General features: G+C 44.0%; 1 protein-coding gene across 2 annotated transcripts in view; it reads right to left on the reverse strand.

Moving 5' to 3' along the window:
- Dera (deoxyribose-phosphate aldolase) overlaps positions 1 to 15,460 on the reverse strand; it is a 109,193-nt gene extending 93,733 nt beyond the window's left edge. For both annotated transcript variants that reach the window (XM_008856030.3, XM_008856029.3), the window contains exon 1: positions 15,368 to 15,460. In XM_008856030.3, coding sequence (XP_008854252.1) covers positions 15,368 to 15,398 — 31 coding nt within the window. In that variant the 5' untranslated portion in view covers positions 15,399 to 15,460. The remainder of the gene's footprint in view (positions 1 to 15,367) is intronic.
- Positions 15,461 to 15,484: the final 24 nt, after the last annotated feature.

Consider the following 15,484-nt stretch of genomic DNA (forward strand, 5'->3'; position numbering starts at 1 on the left):
TGAGTTCACATTATTCCTGATACCTTTTTCAGCAAATAGTTTTTAATTGATTTATTGAGAATCACTTATTTTTAATTAAATTTAAACACCTGAAATTTAAAATCAATATATGTTTTGATCTCCTCTCAAAATTGCTGTTCTTAAATAATCAATGTTGTCTTAGTTAGCTTTAACTGTCAACTTGACACAGCCTGGAGTCACGTGGGAGGCACAATGGATGGACTGCCCAGGTCGGACTGGCTTGTGGGCATGTCTATGGATTATCTCGGCTGCCAGTCGATGAGGAGAGCCCAGCCCACTCTGGGTGGCACCATTCCCTGGGCAAGTGGTCCTGGGCTATGTACGAAGGCCAGCTAAGCATGAGCCTAAGAGCAAGCCAGCACGCAGTGCTCCCCCACAGTTTCTGCTCAAGTTCTACTGAGTTCCTGTCCTGACTTCCTCAACGATGAACTGTGACCTGTATGGTGAAATAAATCCATTCCTCCCCTAAGTTGCTTTTGGTCAGAGAGTTTTATCATAGTAACAGAAAGGAAGCTAGAACACACGTATTAGTTTATCTCTGGTTATTTACCTTAAAAGGTCATAATATGCCACTAATGAATCTAACTAGTGAACGTGCTGGAAATTGATTAATTTTCAAAGATGCTCATATTACAGTTTGGATCTGAACCATCCCCCACACACTTGTGCTCTGCATGCTCTTTCCAGCTTACAGTGCTATTTTGACAGCTCTGACCTCTTTAGGAGGTGAAGTTTGGCTGGTAGAAGTGGTTCATAGAGGCAGGGCCTTGATGGCTACATCCATCTTGCTTTCTGGTCCACTGCCATGTGAACAGCTCCACCTCACAAGCATGCAACCACAGATGGATGGAGCTGTTTGGCCATGCCTTCCCTACTGTGAACTGAAATCCTGAAGCATGGAACCAAAGCAGGCTTTCTTCTCTTGTGTAGTTTCTGTCAGGTGTTATGGTCACAGAAATGCAAAAGGAGCTAACATAGATGCTAATGCTGATCAAGAAAAATATCAGGAAAAAAAAATGAGAAAGGTAAAATCTTAGAAAAAGAGGGCAGGGGACCCAAGAATAAGTACTGCTAGTCACAGTTCCACAGAAAGAAAGCAAACATGCAAAGGTTTTTGCTGCTAAAATTTCTTGAGAGGGGTAAGGGGAGGGTAAAAATAGTGCCCATCCCCTTCTTCCCGGGTCCCACTGACAAACTAAGGTACAATTCCACCAGGATGCACTCTGGGAAACCAAGGAATCTATCAGAATTACTTACAGAGGCAATAGGTGAGGGTTACTAAGGCTGTACCAGGAAGTCTTCACTCAAGGATGGATGAGGGAGTCCCCATAGCCACACAAAATGGCAGAAGAGCCCCTCCCTTAGTCTTCCCCAACTTATGTACACTAGCCCTTCCCCCAGGCCATGGGACAAACTGTTCACCATGGGTTGGTTGAGAGGTGTAGCTGGATACTCAGAAGAGGGTCCCATAACTCTCCCTGGCCCCCCTTCTATTGGGGGGCATGAACAGTCAACAGGCCCAGCTGTGATGATCTTAGGCAAGCAGACACAACTGAGCTCAGGATGATGGAGGCTGTCTGTCTGACTGTCTGTCAGAGGACAGTCCTATACAAGAGTATTAAATCCGTGCTTAATTTTAACTCCCCCTACATCCCAGCATATTCTGGGATTTCTCCCTGGCAACCTCATTTTATATTTCTCTCAGCAAATATCCATACCCATCCATGTGTGGCTACCATTTAATCTGAAGGCCAGAGCCCTCCAGTATTATGCACAGAGGAAGGGTTGGCAATCCTGTGGCTCAGCACCTTCCAGGCAGCTTGCCAGCAATTCCATTTGATCTTCACAACTCTTCAATGACGTTCGTCACATTTTAAAAATAAAAACTCAAAACTCATAGGCAGAAGAATCAGGATTTTGAGTCCCTAAATCTAATCTCTGTGCTAAGGAGATGGCTAGGTCAATAAAGAGCTTGTCATGCAAGTGTGAGGGCCTGAATTTGCATCTCTGGCATCCCTGTGAAAAGTTGGGCATGGGAGCACATAGGAGCAAGCACCTGCAATCTCTGGGAAACTCTTGCAAACTCTGCAAGCACTGGGAAAGAAGGCACAGGAGGAAGCTGGAGCTTGCTGGCCAGTCATTCAGTCAGGCTCCACATTCAGTGTAAGACCCGGTCTCAAAGAATGAGGTGGAGAGGGAATCAGGAAGACACCTGATACTGACCTGCAGCCGCCTCACAAGCTCTCTCCCCCTCCCCCCATCTCCTTTCAAAGCAAGGGGCCACGTTAAATTAAATGAATCACTACCCCAAAGTCTGTATTTATTCATAGAAAAGTTTAAACAGGTAGTCTACAACTACATGGCCAAATTCTCAAACTAGGTTTTCAGATCATCCTTTGAATCCAAACTGAGCTAGGTTCTGAAAGACAGAGAAAATGGATGCATTGCTCAGCTACTGTATATATGCTGCCTGGGCCTTCTGTCATCCACAACCCTGTGATCTGCAACGAGCAGCCAGATGCTCTCCGGATACCCACTCAGAGCCTCACGCTCCTCAGCAATGCCTTTATCTGTGCTTAAATCTATATATTTAAATATGTACAGCTCACGCAGAGGCAGAAGGCGTTTTGACTGTAGGTGTACCCCTCAAACAGCAGGCATTGAACATGTGCTAAACTCCTCTGACTGTAAGCAGACAGGACTTGAGTGCATATTATCTTCCAAAACAAACAAACCAACCCCCGCTCCATTATGGAGTGCAGTGACTGCCAACACTGTCTGGGAGTATCTGTTCCAGGCTGAATTAGAGTGGAAATCGCCACCTGCTGGGTGCTGATTCAAAACACTGCTTCCACAGCACCTGATCTCCTGCAATTCTCCTCAGGAAGAAGTTCTTTTTGTGTCTCGGGTTTTGACAAGGCGGCTGGTTTTCCCAGTGCTTTCAGATGCTCTGTGACAAGTCATCAAAAACCTTAAAGCATCGTCCCACCTCCAAAAAGCGAAGTCATTAGAGGTGCCCACTCGGAAGTCCCTCTGAGTCAGTGCGACAATAACTCTGCGGCGATCTCCCTTACGGCTCCCCACCACCTGCCCTACTGACCCACCTGAACCCCACGGCAGGGTGGAAGTCACATGACCAGCTGGATCCCGTTTGATGTTCACAGAGAAACCTGCTCCTGTCTGCAGGGCAGGATTTAACAGCGGCAGAAACAGAAGGCTGAGAACAGTCCTTAAGATCGGGTGTGGAAAAACAGTCAGAGTGGACAGTCAAAATGGCAAGTTCCAGAGAGTGGGGAGGGTCCCTTTAACCACATATTCCCTGTGCGTAAATATTTTAAATTGTACCATTCATGTGTCCTTTCTTGGTGCCTATTAAGGTTTCCCTTTCCAGGAAAGGCAGAGTTCTTTATACCATCAGTCTTTCATACTTCAGTGAAAACTGAATTTTTTTATTCTCCCAGTTCCCTAGGAGAGGAGAACAGGAGGCTGGTGTAACCAGATGCAGGACTCCTCTACCTCCTCAGGGCTATCCCCCACATCAGCTAACCCTTGATTTCTTATGAGCCAGGGGTCCAAACAGGGTGACCCGCACACTGGCTTCCTGTTCTCTTCACTCTTTGCCCATGGAAGGTCCCCACATCACCCAAAAGGTTTTGAAAGCATGCAGCCCTGAGTTCAGACTCCCCACACTCACATAAAGCCAAATGTGGTGGTGTACACCTGTAATCTGAGTGCTGGGGGTGGGGGGAGTGGGGAAGAATGGACAGGAGGCTCCCTGGAGCTCATGAGCCAGCTAGCCTAGGTGAAACTGAGCCCCAGGCTCAGTGAGAGACCTTGTCCCTAAAAACAAGGCAGAGAAGACAGGTGCACGTCTTCAATCCCAACACTTCAGGAGGCAGAAGCAGGTAGATCTCTGGGAGTGTAAAGCCAACCTGATCTACATGGGGAGTTCCAGAACACTCAGGGTTACATAGTGAGACCCTGTCTCAAAAAACAAAAACAAAAAATAAGTAAGTAAGGAGAACAAGGACTGATGACACCTGTCATTGACCTCTGACCTCCCCAAGCATGCACATTCAAGGACACACGCACATGCATGAGCACTGCACATTTGTGTTCTCGTGTACACACAAACAAAAACGCACAAATACGTGTACACACACACACACACACACACACACACCACACACATAATAAAAATAAAATGAAGACTCCACTCTCACAAACATCTACAAAGACAGTGTGTACATTTAGGAAACACTGGGCAAGAAGGCATAAAAATGTCCCACAGGGTCCCCTTGCCTACCACACATGCATAATTTCCTCCATCATCAGCATCTGCCTCCAGAGTGGCGTGTATGTGGCATGACATGCCATGTGTTTTACGCATTTGGAAAGTACAAGCCAACACACTGAAGTCCCTGTTCAAAGTCAAGGCCAGAGGTCATCGGAACTAAGACCAAAGTTCCTGGATTCCAATCCTGTGTTTTTCACAGACAAACCACAGCACACAGAAGCACACCCAGCCAGGAACAGACTCATTCCAACTCGGCCTGTGAAAGTAACTAGGAAGGGGAACAGGCAAGAGTAGCAGGGGATGAATGAGAGCAAAGAACACACAGGGAGGAGATGACATCACAAACCCATTGTTTTCCACGCTACAATTATTAAATAGATGAAAGATCCATTACTGAGAAAGACAGAGAGAGAAACAGAGTTCCCATGGTGTAAGAGACCTTTTATCTACAAGTTGACATTCCATACTTTCAATTCCCCTTGGGCAATCAAGGCCCAACAACAGTTGATGAAAAGCTTGAAGGCACACACATTTTCAATTTCATGCTATTTTGGGTGGTGTGATACAGTCTCTCACCATTCCATCACACACTGAGGACGCACTGACTCTCTCTGTCCAAAGTGTCCACGTCCACATACTGTTTGCCCCTTGGTCACTGAGGAGCCATCTCAGCCATCACATCAACTGTCTCAGCACTGCACAGCTGCTATTCAAGTCAACAACACTGTATCAAAAAAAAAAAAAAAAAAAAAAAGTCTCCAGGGCTAGAGAGATGGCTCAGTAGTTGAGGGCACTGGCTGCTCTTGCAGAGGACCCGGGTTCGATTCCCAGCACCCACATGGTGACTAGCAATTGTCTGTAACTCCAGTTCCAGATAATTCAACACCCTCTTCTGACCTCCGTGGGCATTGTACAACATGGGTGCACCTGCCTGCATGGAGGCATACACTCATATGCATAAAATAAAATAGAAAAAGAAATGTCTCCAAAGTCAGGTGTGGTGATCCAAGCCTGTAGTCCCAGTACTCAGGAGGCTGGGGCAAGAGGATTTCAAATGCCAGCCTGAGCTAGACCATTTCAAAAAACAAAACAGAATATAAGAAGTGCTGCCAAGCTGTAGACATTTTAAATTAAAAAAAAAAAAAAGTATTTTTGGAGGGTGGAGAAATGACCCAGTGGTTAAGAGCACTGGCTGCTCTTGCAAAGGACCTACCTAGTTCAGTTCCCAGCACCCATATGACAGCTCACAACTGCCTGTAACTCCAGCTCCAGGGGACCACCAGGCTAGGCACACATGCAGTACAAATACATACATGTAGGCATTCACATACATAAAATAAAAATAAATATATCTTGAAGAAAAATTTATTTGCATACACATATACATGCAGGCATCCCAGCTGGGCAGGTCAGCTCTCTCCTTCCACCTTGTTGAGGCAGGTGCCTGCTTCTGCCATGTTGCATATTCTAGGCTAGCTGGCCCTCGAATTGCTGGGTGATTCTTGTGTCCAACTCCCCTCTCACAGTGGGAGTGCTGGATTGCAGCTGCATGCCACCATATCTGGCTTATTTTATGCGTATGAGTGCACATATGTAAATGCACCATGTGCGTGTAATGTCTACAGAGGCCAGAAGGCATCAGATCCCCTGGAACTAGAGTTACAGGTGGTTGTTAGCTGCCATGTGGGTGCTGGGACCCAAACTCCTGAAAGAGCAGTCAGTGTTCTTCACAGCTGAGCCATCTCTCCAGCCCCACATATGGCTTTTTATTTGGACTTCCAGGGATGAAACACAGGCTCAGGCTTGCATAACAAGCACTTTTACCCACTGAGCCATCTTCCCATCCAGTGGTAGTCTTTTGAATGAAACTGTATACTTATACTCACAAACACAGTCCTATTTTGAGCCATGAGGACAGTACTGTGCCACCAATGTGATCAGCTGGACCGCTGATCAGAATCAGGGCTGTGACCAGATAATTTTACTCTTTTTCCTTCTTTAAAGACAATGATCCTGACATCATTAATCACAGTCCCAAACAATCCTGGCACCAGTTAGGTAGCATCTTTTGGGGGAGCAATTACCAGTAACGACTCTGAATCTCCAGTATTTCTTTGGGGGAGGAAGGGCCTGCGCACACAAAGAGGAGAAATTTCGATGCAAGTGTTCCAACGTTTTAAAAAATCTGTACGCTTGCTAGTGCAGAGATTAAACATTTATCTTCCTCTTGTGGCCACTTTGGTTTCCAGGGAACTGTCTGTTTCGACTGAGGCAGACCGAGGAACGGGAGGAGAGGTACATCCACAGACATGCACAACACACACCAAAGTTGCCTGGGAATTTTCAAAGAGTCTTTTCATGCCTTTAACTCACAGATGAACACATTTCAAGGTGACCCAATCCTCAAGCGACAGTGTTTTAAAAGGGCCAGAACTCTCCACTTAAACCATTTCTAGTGACATGTTTCAATCGCATCCTCAAGGGCTCCTCTGTGTCTCATTTACTAGTCTGTCTTTCTAGGCACAGGCATCCCATTTTAAATAAGTGCTTGAAGTTTGTCTTCCTTCCTAATAATTAAAATCCACAGGGTTTAGATGCTTTCGAAAAAGTATGTTTCAACAGAACAGGCATGGTGGAGGACTTTTAATTATTTAATTACATGATAAACCCAGATTATGACTTTCTAGTTTTTCTATTTATCAAAACAGTACAGAGTAATAAAAGATAGCCCCATCCTGTACAAACAGGCTTCAAAGGCAGAATAAAACTAAGTATTCAGAAAAGGATGCCCCGTTTAAAATCTAAAAATGTACAGTCACCATATTGACTGCATGTGTTCCACACAGAATAATTTTATTCTTCAAAATATTACTCATATTTACTATAGCATAAATAAGATTATATGGGAAATCTGAAAATTGGCTTTCTCTGTATAGAGAGCCATCAAGGCTGCTTTTGTTCAATGCTTTTGTGTAAAATATTCCATAAGAAATACCCTAGAAAACTTCCCCTGGACGGCTGTGAATCCATCTTTCCCTGTCCTTCATGTTTCTGGAATCATTTTGTTGTTGTTATTGTCGTTGTTTTGGGTTTTGTTTGTTTGTTTGTTTGTTTGTTTGAGACAGGATCTCACATATCCAAGACTGGCCTCAGACTTGCTATGTAGCCAAGGATGTCTTTGAATTCTGATCCTCCTGCCTCCATCTCTCCAGGCCTAGGATCAAATGATGCTGGTTTTATGCAGTGCTGGGACTGAACCTAGGGCTTCTTGCCTGCTACACAAACACCTGAAGTCAGTTTTGTGGTCCTGGATGTAAACGTTGAAATGTGCAGGACAATAAAAGACTGAGCAAATATTCCAGAGAAGACGTCTGAGGAGAGATGGCAACAAAAGGCCACAAATGCAAGATTCTGAACTGACGCTTTCTAAATCAAGGCCATTATTTGGGTAATAGCAGTGAGGTTAAAGTTCTCACTTGGACAGTGCTATAGTTACTGGGGAAAATGTCCCACATGGAGGGAAAACCAAAGGATTCAGAAGTGGGGGACATCAAACCAGCCACCCATTTTTCTCAACGGGATCAGAGGAAAGCACTTCTGCTGCACTTGAAACTTTCTTAAAACTTTGTGATCACTAGAAGGGTGTTTTTTTTTTTTAACTTTATTTAAATTTTTGAGATGAAGTCTCATGTAGTCCAGGCTGTCCTCGACTCATCATGTAGCTGAAAATGACCTTGAACTCCTGATCCTCCTGTTTCTACCTTCCAAGTGCTAGGATGATGGCATGAGCCACAAAGTCTCATTGTGTTCCAAGATTTTAAAAACAAACCATAAACTGAGCACAGTGGCTCATGCCTTTAATCCCAGGATTTGGGAGGCAGAGGCAAGTGCATCTCTGTGAGATCAAGGCCAACCTGGTCTACATAGTGAGTTGGAGACCAGCTGGAGTTACAGGGAGACCCTGTCTCAAAAAAGTAAATAAAAAGTATAACAAAGAAAATTATGTTGGATTAAAATCAATATTCCATAAACCCACCCTAACATGATTACATAATTATTGTCATATCATTATTCTCTACAACATGATAAATAAAGCATTTTTCTACCTATAATGTTAGGGACACAAGAGAGGAAAAAAAAGACCCAGATACACTCTTTCTCCTGTATCAACAACCATCCAGTTTTGATTCTGACAGGGCCTTTAACTCTGACAGACAGGCAGTACTACAAAATGAAACCAAGTGTCTAAAAGGGAGAAAATGTACCTGGACAGCGGCAGGAACTTGTAATCAGAAGCCATGTATTTGTGTAAAGACTTCAAGTCACTGAAAAAGTTTCAGTGTGTGTGTGGCCATGTCAGGTGGTGAGTGTGGAGGGCAGAGAGTGAAGTTAGGTGTCTTTCTGACCACTCTCCATCTTCTTTTTTAGAAGATTTATTTTTATTTATGTGTATGTATGTCTACGTGAGCAAATGCCATATGTATGGGGGTACCGAAGAAGGCCAGAAGATGGCACTGGATTCCCTAGAGCTAGACTTACAGGTGGCTGTAAGCTGCCTGATGTGGGCGCTAGGAACCAAACTCTAGCCCTCCACAAAAGCAGCAAGCACTCTTAACTACTGAGCCATCTCCTGAGCCCCCTTATTTTTATTTTTTGAGGTCTCTCACCAAACCTGAAGGTCACTGATTATACAAGACTAGCTGGCCAGCAAGCCCCAGGGATCCTCCTGTCTCTGCCTCCCCAAAGATAGGATTATAGGCATCACACATTTTGTGCACCCAGTTGGCACCAACAGATGCAGTTCTCTAAGGATTCTCTAAGCACACAGCATTGGAACCAGACCACTGGGTTTGAATTATATTCTGACAAATTAGCTGTACCTAACTGGCTTCTGACAAGACACTAAAAACTCATAAGCTATTTATTCAAGCAGAAAACAAGAATCAGGTTTCTATTGTGTGAGATCAGGAAGAAAGCATTCAGCATGGTGCCGTACCTAAAGCTGCAATCTTTGTTTAGCACTGAGCATACCAAGCACATAGGCAATGTGGCAAACAGCAGATGTCAAATAATTACTGTGCAAGCAGCTCACCCTCTGCCTTTTAAGATTCCATTCCCTAAACTTTTAAAAATAAAAACAATAAACCTTATCAAAAAGCAGAAATATGCCCCTCGCAAGTTATGCCCTCACAGGAAGGGCAGAAATGAGCTCCCTCCAGTTCTAGTTATTTTTTTTAATATTTCATTTTTTATTTTATGTGTATGAGTGTATTGCCTGTAAGCATGTAAGTGCATGTGTCACGCAAAGCCCAAAGAAGCCAGAAAAGGGTGTCAGATCTTATGGAACTAGAGTTACAGATGGTTGTTAGCTGCCATGTGGGTGATGGGACTCAAACCCTAGTCCTTTGGAAGAATAGCAAGTGTTCTTAACCACTGGGCCATCTCTCTAAGTCTCTCATCCCTAGTTCTTCTGTAAGCTTTTTTAAAAACAAAAGTAAAGATTTAATAGAAGACTAGTACATTCTGTTATCACATCCTGTTTAATGGTCATTCTAAACCAGGCATGGTGGCACATGCCTGTAATCCCAGCACTTGGGAGATGGAGGGAGGAAGATCAGGAGTTCAAAGTCACCACCTTCCACTACATAGAATTCCAGGCCAAACTGGTACATATAAGACCATCTCAAAAATACTGAAGGCCAGGTGAGGTGGTACACACTTTAATCCTAGCACTCTGGAGGTAGAGGCAAGAGGATCTCTATGAGTTCTAGGCCAGCCTGGTCTACACAGTAAAATCTTGTCTCAAAAGAAAAAAAAAGTTAAGGGGCTGGAGAGATGGCTCAGCAGTTAAGAACACTGGTTGTTCTTGCAGAAGACCCGGGTTTGAATCCCAGCACCCACATGGCAGCTAACAACTGTCTATAACTCCAGTCCCAGGGGATCTGATGGCCTCTTCTGACCTCCGCAGGCATTGCACGACACGGGTGTACTTACCTACATGCAGGCAATACACACATACACATAAAAGTAATAAATAAAATTAAAATAAAATTTAGTCTAGATATACGTATTTAACATAAAAAATGCACAAAGATAAATGGAGATAACAGTATCATATTTGCAGTCTTTATTAAAAGTTGGTCTGTTTTCAGTTTTTCAGGTAGGGTCTCACCAAGTAGCTCAGGCTGGCCTTCAACTTCTTCCTCACCATACCCAATCACCATACTCAATGGAAATCATATTAATAACAGCTTTGGCTTCATACTGGGTTCTGCATGAGACCTAGCTCTGTGCAGGTAGGGACCATCATTAGCTATCTCGAATCCCCAGAGCCTAACTGAATACTTTCCACAAATAGTCAACATACATAACTACTTGTTGACTGAATGAGCTTTTTAAAAACTCTCACGATGGTCCTTGGCTTAGCAAGCAATGCAAGCTGACCTCCATTATGCATACTTTTAACTCTGACTTGAGTTATTAAAACTGCATCTAGGGGCTGTGGAGACCTCTAGGTGGTAAAGTGAGGACCTGACTTTGATCCCCACTACCAATTCTGGCACAATGACCTTTTCCTGTAACCCCAGTACAGCAGAGGCAGAAGAACGAGGATCCTTGGTGGGGGGTGGGGGGTCCCTGGCAATCCAGTCTAGCTCCAGGTTCAAGAAGACACTCTCATTGGAGTGTGGAGTGTGACTAAAGAAGACACTCCACGTTGACCTGAACTCCACACACAAACATGTACACATACACATGTACACGTGTGCACACTTATAAAAACCTCTACACGTACAGAGCAAAATAATCTCTTTTTTTGAAACAAAGTCTCACTATGTAGCCCTGGTTGGCCTGGAACTATGTAGACCAGGCTGGCCTTGAACTCACGGAGATCCACCTGCCTTTGCCTCCCAAATGCTGGGATTAAGGTGTGTGCCACTACACCTGGTCAAAATAGTCTTTACATCACCAATAACCATGGTCTCTGATGATTCCAGTTGTGGAGCTGTCCCTCAATCTCCTGTTAACAGGAATTCCTCAGGCTGTTCCCATCACCTCTCGATGACAGATCTGTTTGAAATGTTTCCTTTTGTATACAAGATTTAACAGCTATACAGAATGATATAAAGAGGATGGATGCCAAAATGTAACATAATCCAAAATCCCCATTTTTCAGATCTTTCCAAAGATAAACGCATTGGAAAAGAAACTACTGCCTACACCCTTCATAAGCACAAGACACCAGTAGAGACAAAAGTCACAAAACTGAAGAGGTAGGGGCTGGAGAGATGGGTCAGGAGTTAAGAGCACTGGCTGCTCTTGCAGAACAGGTTATGTTCCAAGCACCCACATGGTGACGCACAACCATCCATAACTCCAGTTCCTGGGAATCTAATGCCCTCTTCTGGCCTCCAAAGGCAGTGCATGCACATGGTACACATAAATACATACAGGCCAACACTTAATACTCTTAAAAATAATCAAATCTTTAATTCTGAAAAATTCATTCTTTCATTCACCAGGTATTTTGAGCCTTCTGTATTACTGAACGATCCCAAGTGTCTAGAATACTCAAAGAACAAAAACCAAACCAAACTCAGGGTGGCTCCTCATATAAGCAAAAAACCAGAGAAGTCCAGAAGAGGAAGAACACACACTCATCTTGATAGGCCCCAGAGGAGACACAGTAACTCAGGCACGGCCTGGAGCTGCAGAGAGCGTAGGCACAGTACTTCTCTGGTGTGCTTCAGAACCCCCTGCAGGATGTGGCAACCCTCAGATTTCTGGACCTCCATCATCTTTTAGGACAATCAGAGGGTCAATTTCCTATCTGGAAAATTTTCCACATCCAAATGCTGTAAGACTGTGTTCCTTGCAGGGTTTTCATCAGAAATATAGGGCTAGGGCTGGCAAGATGGCTCAGTGGGCAAAAGTGCTTACATCAAGCCTTACCATCCGAGTTCCATTCCCAGGTACCACAGAGAGAAATGACTCCTGCACATGCTGTTCACACACACACACACACACACACACACACACACACACCCCACAGTGAATACAGGTAGTGTTTAAAAACAGGTCTACCCAGGCATAGTGATGCATGCTTTTAATCACAGCACTTGGGAGGCAGAGGCAAGAGGATCTCTGTGTGTTTGAGGCAGGTCTGGTCTACATAGTAAGTTACAGGTCACTCCACAGGGAGACCCTGCCTCAAAACGACCAAAAAAACAACAACAACAAAAAATCTACAAACTGAGTGAAAAGAACTGACATAGCATATGTGAGGACCTGGCTTGGATCCCCAGTACCAGAAGGATTAAAAAAAGGTCTACACACTAAAAGCATGTACAGCAAGGTCAAACGTTACCAATAACTGACTGGACTAGTAATGCATTCAGCCATCTTTCTGCTGCTGGCTGCACTATCTAAACTTTTTTATTATAATTTCTCTTTTAAAAAGTTACTTTCTTTTTTAAAAAAAATATTTTACTTATTGTTTTTATTTTATGTGTATGAGTGTATTGCCTGTGTGTAGGTAAGTACACCCATGTCATGCAATACCCAAAGAAGACAGAAGAGGCTGTTGGATCCCCTGGAACTGGAGTTACACACAGTTGTTAGTTGCCATGTGGGTGCTGGGATTCAAACCTGGGTCTTCTGCAAGAACAACCAGTGTTCTTAACCACTGAGCCATCTCTCCAGCCCCAAAGTTACTTTTCTTTTAAAAACTACAATGTTCAATGAAATTATTAAGGAGTTGGCTGGGTGTAATGACACACAACTTTAATCTCAGCACTTGGGAGGGAGATGGATCTCTGTTGAGTTCAAGGTCAGCCTGGTCTCCATAGTGAGTTGCAGACCAACCAGGGATACATACTGAAACTCTGTCTCAAAATAAATGTGTGTGTGTTTTCAATTCACAAAAAAGTATAAAAGTCATCAATACAATGTATAAATTAATACTGAATCACTTTTCCCTAGTACAAACATTACTCACATCACTTACTTTAGCAGTTTCGAATAAGGCCCTGTGAACTACAGGTTCACGTCAATGAAGTTAAGAACTCTTGCAGTACATCTGATTTTTCTTCCTTTTTTTTTTTTTTTGTCTTTTTGAGACAGGGTCTTTTTGAGACCAGGCTGGTCTTGAATACAGAGAGTGGCTTGCCTCTGCCTCCTGAGTCCTGGGATTACAGGCGTGTGCCATCACACCAAGCCAATACATCTGATTTTAACACTGAGAATAAGAAAGCTGTAACCTTTAAATAGAGCTTAGGGTCACATTTATTATTGCTCTAAATAGCAACTGTTTCTGTCTAAACTTATGTTTCAACAAATGAATATTAGTGATTTTTTTTAATGGCTTTTTGAGAAAAGTTCTGTGAGAGAAGGCTAGCCTGGACCACCCCAGGTTGGGGATTACAGGTGTGTTCCACAGCAGCCAGTCTGAAAGTGATTCTAATTTTTGCACATTAAGAAAGTAAAAATGGGGGCTGTAGAGATGGCTCTGTGGTTAGGAACACATGCTGCTCTTCCAGAGGATCTGAGTTCAGTTCCCAGCACCCACATCAGGTAATTCACGATCCCCTGTAACTCCAGTTCCAGGGGATCTGACGCCTCTGGCTTCCCAAAGCACCTGCACTCACATGCACATATTCACACAAGGACACACATACATACACATAATTTAAAATAAAATAAATTTTTTACACACAAAAAATAAAAATAAATTTTTTTAAATACTTTAATTGAATTTCTAGAAAGAAAATTCTGAAACCTTTATGTTGGGGAAAATGATGGGTGTCACAGGCACACCCATTGAGCTACCAAGCTAAGACATGACACCCCATCTTTAATCCCAGCCCCTATTGTCAAGGATCTTCCACTGTAGGGTATACTCGCCCATTGCTAAAGTTTACATTTCAGAGACTGAACTAAAGTTTAAAACACCAGATGTGCATGCTTACTCCCAGCACCCGGGAGGCAAAGGTAGGAGGATTTCTGTGTGATCAAGGTCAGCCTGGTCTACATAACCAGTTCCAGACCAGCTGGAGCTACAGGGAGACCTTGTCTCAAAAAAAATAAATAAATAAAATCAAAAAACAAAAAATTTACACCATCGCTTGCTGAAGGACAGTGGCTAAAATGGAACAAAGTCAGTAAGGAAATGACAGGCTTATCACTGCACAATTCAGTAAAGATTCCAAACACTCTTTAAGTCTAGACTGCTTAATTATTAATAGAACAAGGCACTTTACAGGGAAAAAAGTAATAATGTGTGTTACCCAGGATTTATAGCTAATTTTCTCAAAATCAGCCCCTACAACAGAAGTTTCTACACAGACTTAATTCCAGTTACTTATCCAATACTAAGTCCCAAGAATCTACTCGACCCTTTGCTTGTATCCTTCCAGTAACCAAACCACCTTCAGAGATAATTACACTTACAATGACTGTTTTACAGATAAAGAACCACAAGCAGAAAGTAATGTGTCCAAATCACACGACTAAAGTCCAGGATATAAAGACACTCGAGCTAGTATATCAACTTAAGTCACTAGGCTTTGGCGCCTTTCCGTTTGTGCACGTCTGAATTACATATTTTTCACATTTTGGGAAATACGAATTAAGTTCCTTGTCCAGTAATATTTAGATATCAGTAAGATGAAAAGTGGCAAAAAAGGGAGGCATTTCTGCAAACTGGTGTAAACATGTAAAATCACCATGTCCAAGGTCAGACTTTCAGCAGGAGCCCTGACAACTTTGCCAGCAGCACCGCACTGCGTTAAAAGCATCTGCTGGAACCCGGCACTAACCGCACACGTGCTGTCAGGTCCAGCTGGCCTTCCCTGGGGTTTTGCTGCCTTCTTGACCAGAGCTGGAGTGAAAGGTCCCAGGACATGGAGCCATCCCTTCCGTACTTCCGCTGAGAAAAGCGAGGCTCGGTGCCCAGCGCCGGGGGAGCGAGTCCCAAGGGCCAGCACCGAGTCCCAGGTGACCCGGAAACCTCGCCACGCGGCGGGGCGGAGGAGAGGGGAGTGCGGCCCTTACCCAGCTCAGCGCCCCGGCTACGCGCAGCCATCGCGGGACACCCACTAGCGCTCCCGCCAGCCGTCTGCCCCGCAGTCCTTCTTCCGGTCTCGGGCCCCGGGCCCCGCCCCCGCCCCC

This window comes from Nannospalax galili, unplaced genomic scaffold, assembly GCF_000622305.1.
Source record: "Nannospalax galili isolate Female #2095 unplaced genomic scaffold, S.galili_v1.0 scaffold208, whole genome shotgun sequence".
Taxonomy (NCBI): Eukaryota; Metazoa; Chordata; class Mammalia; order Rodentia; family Spalacidae; genus Nannospalax; species Nannospalax galili.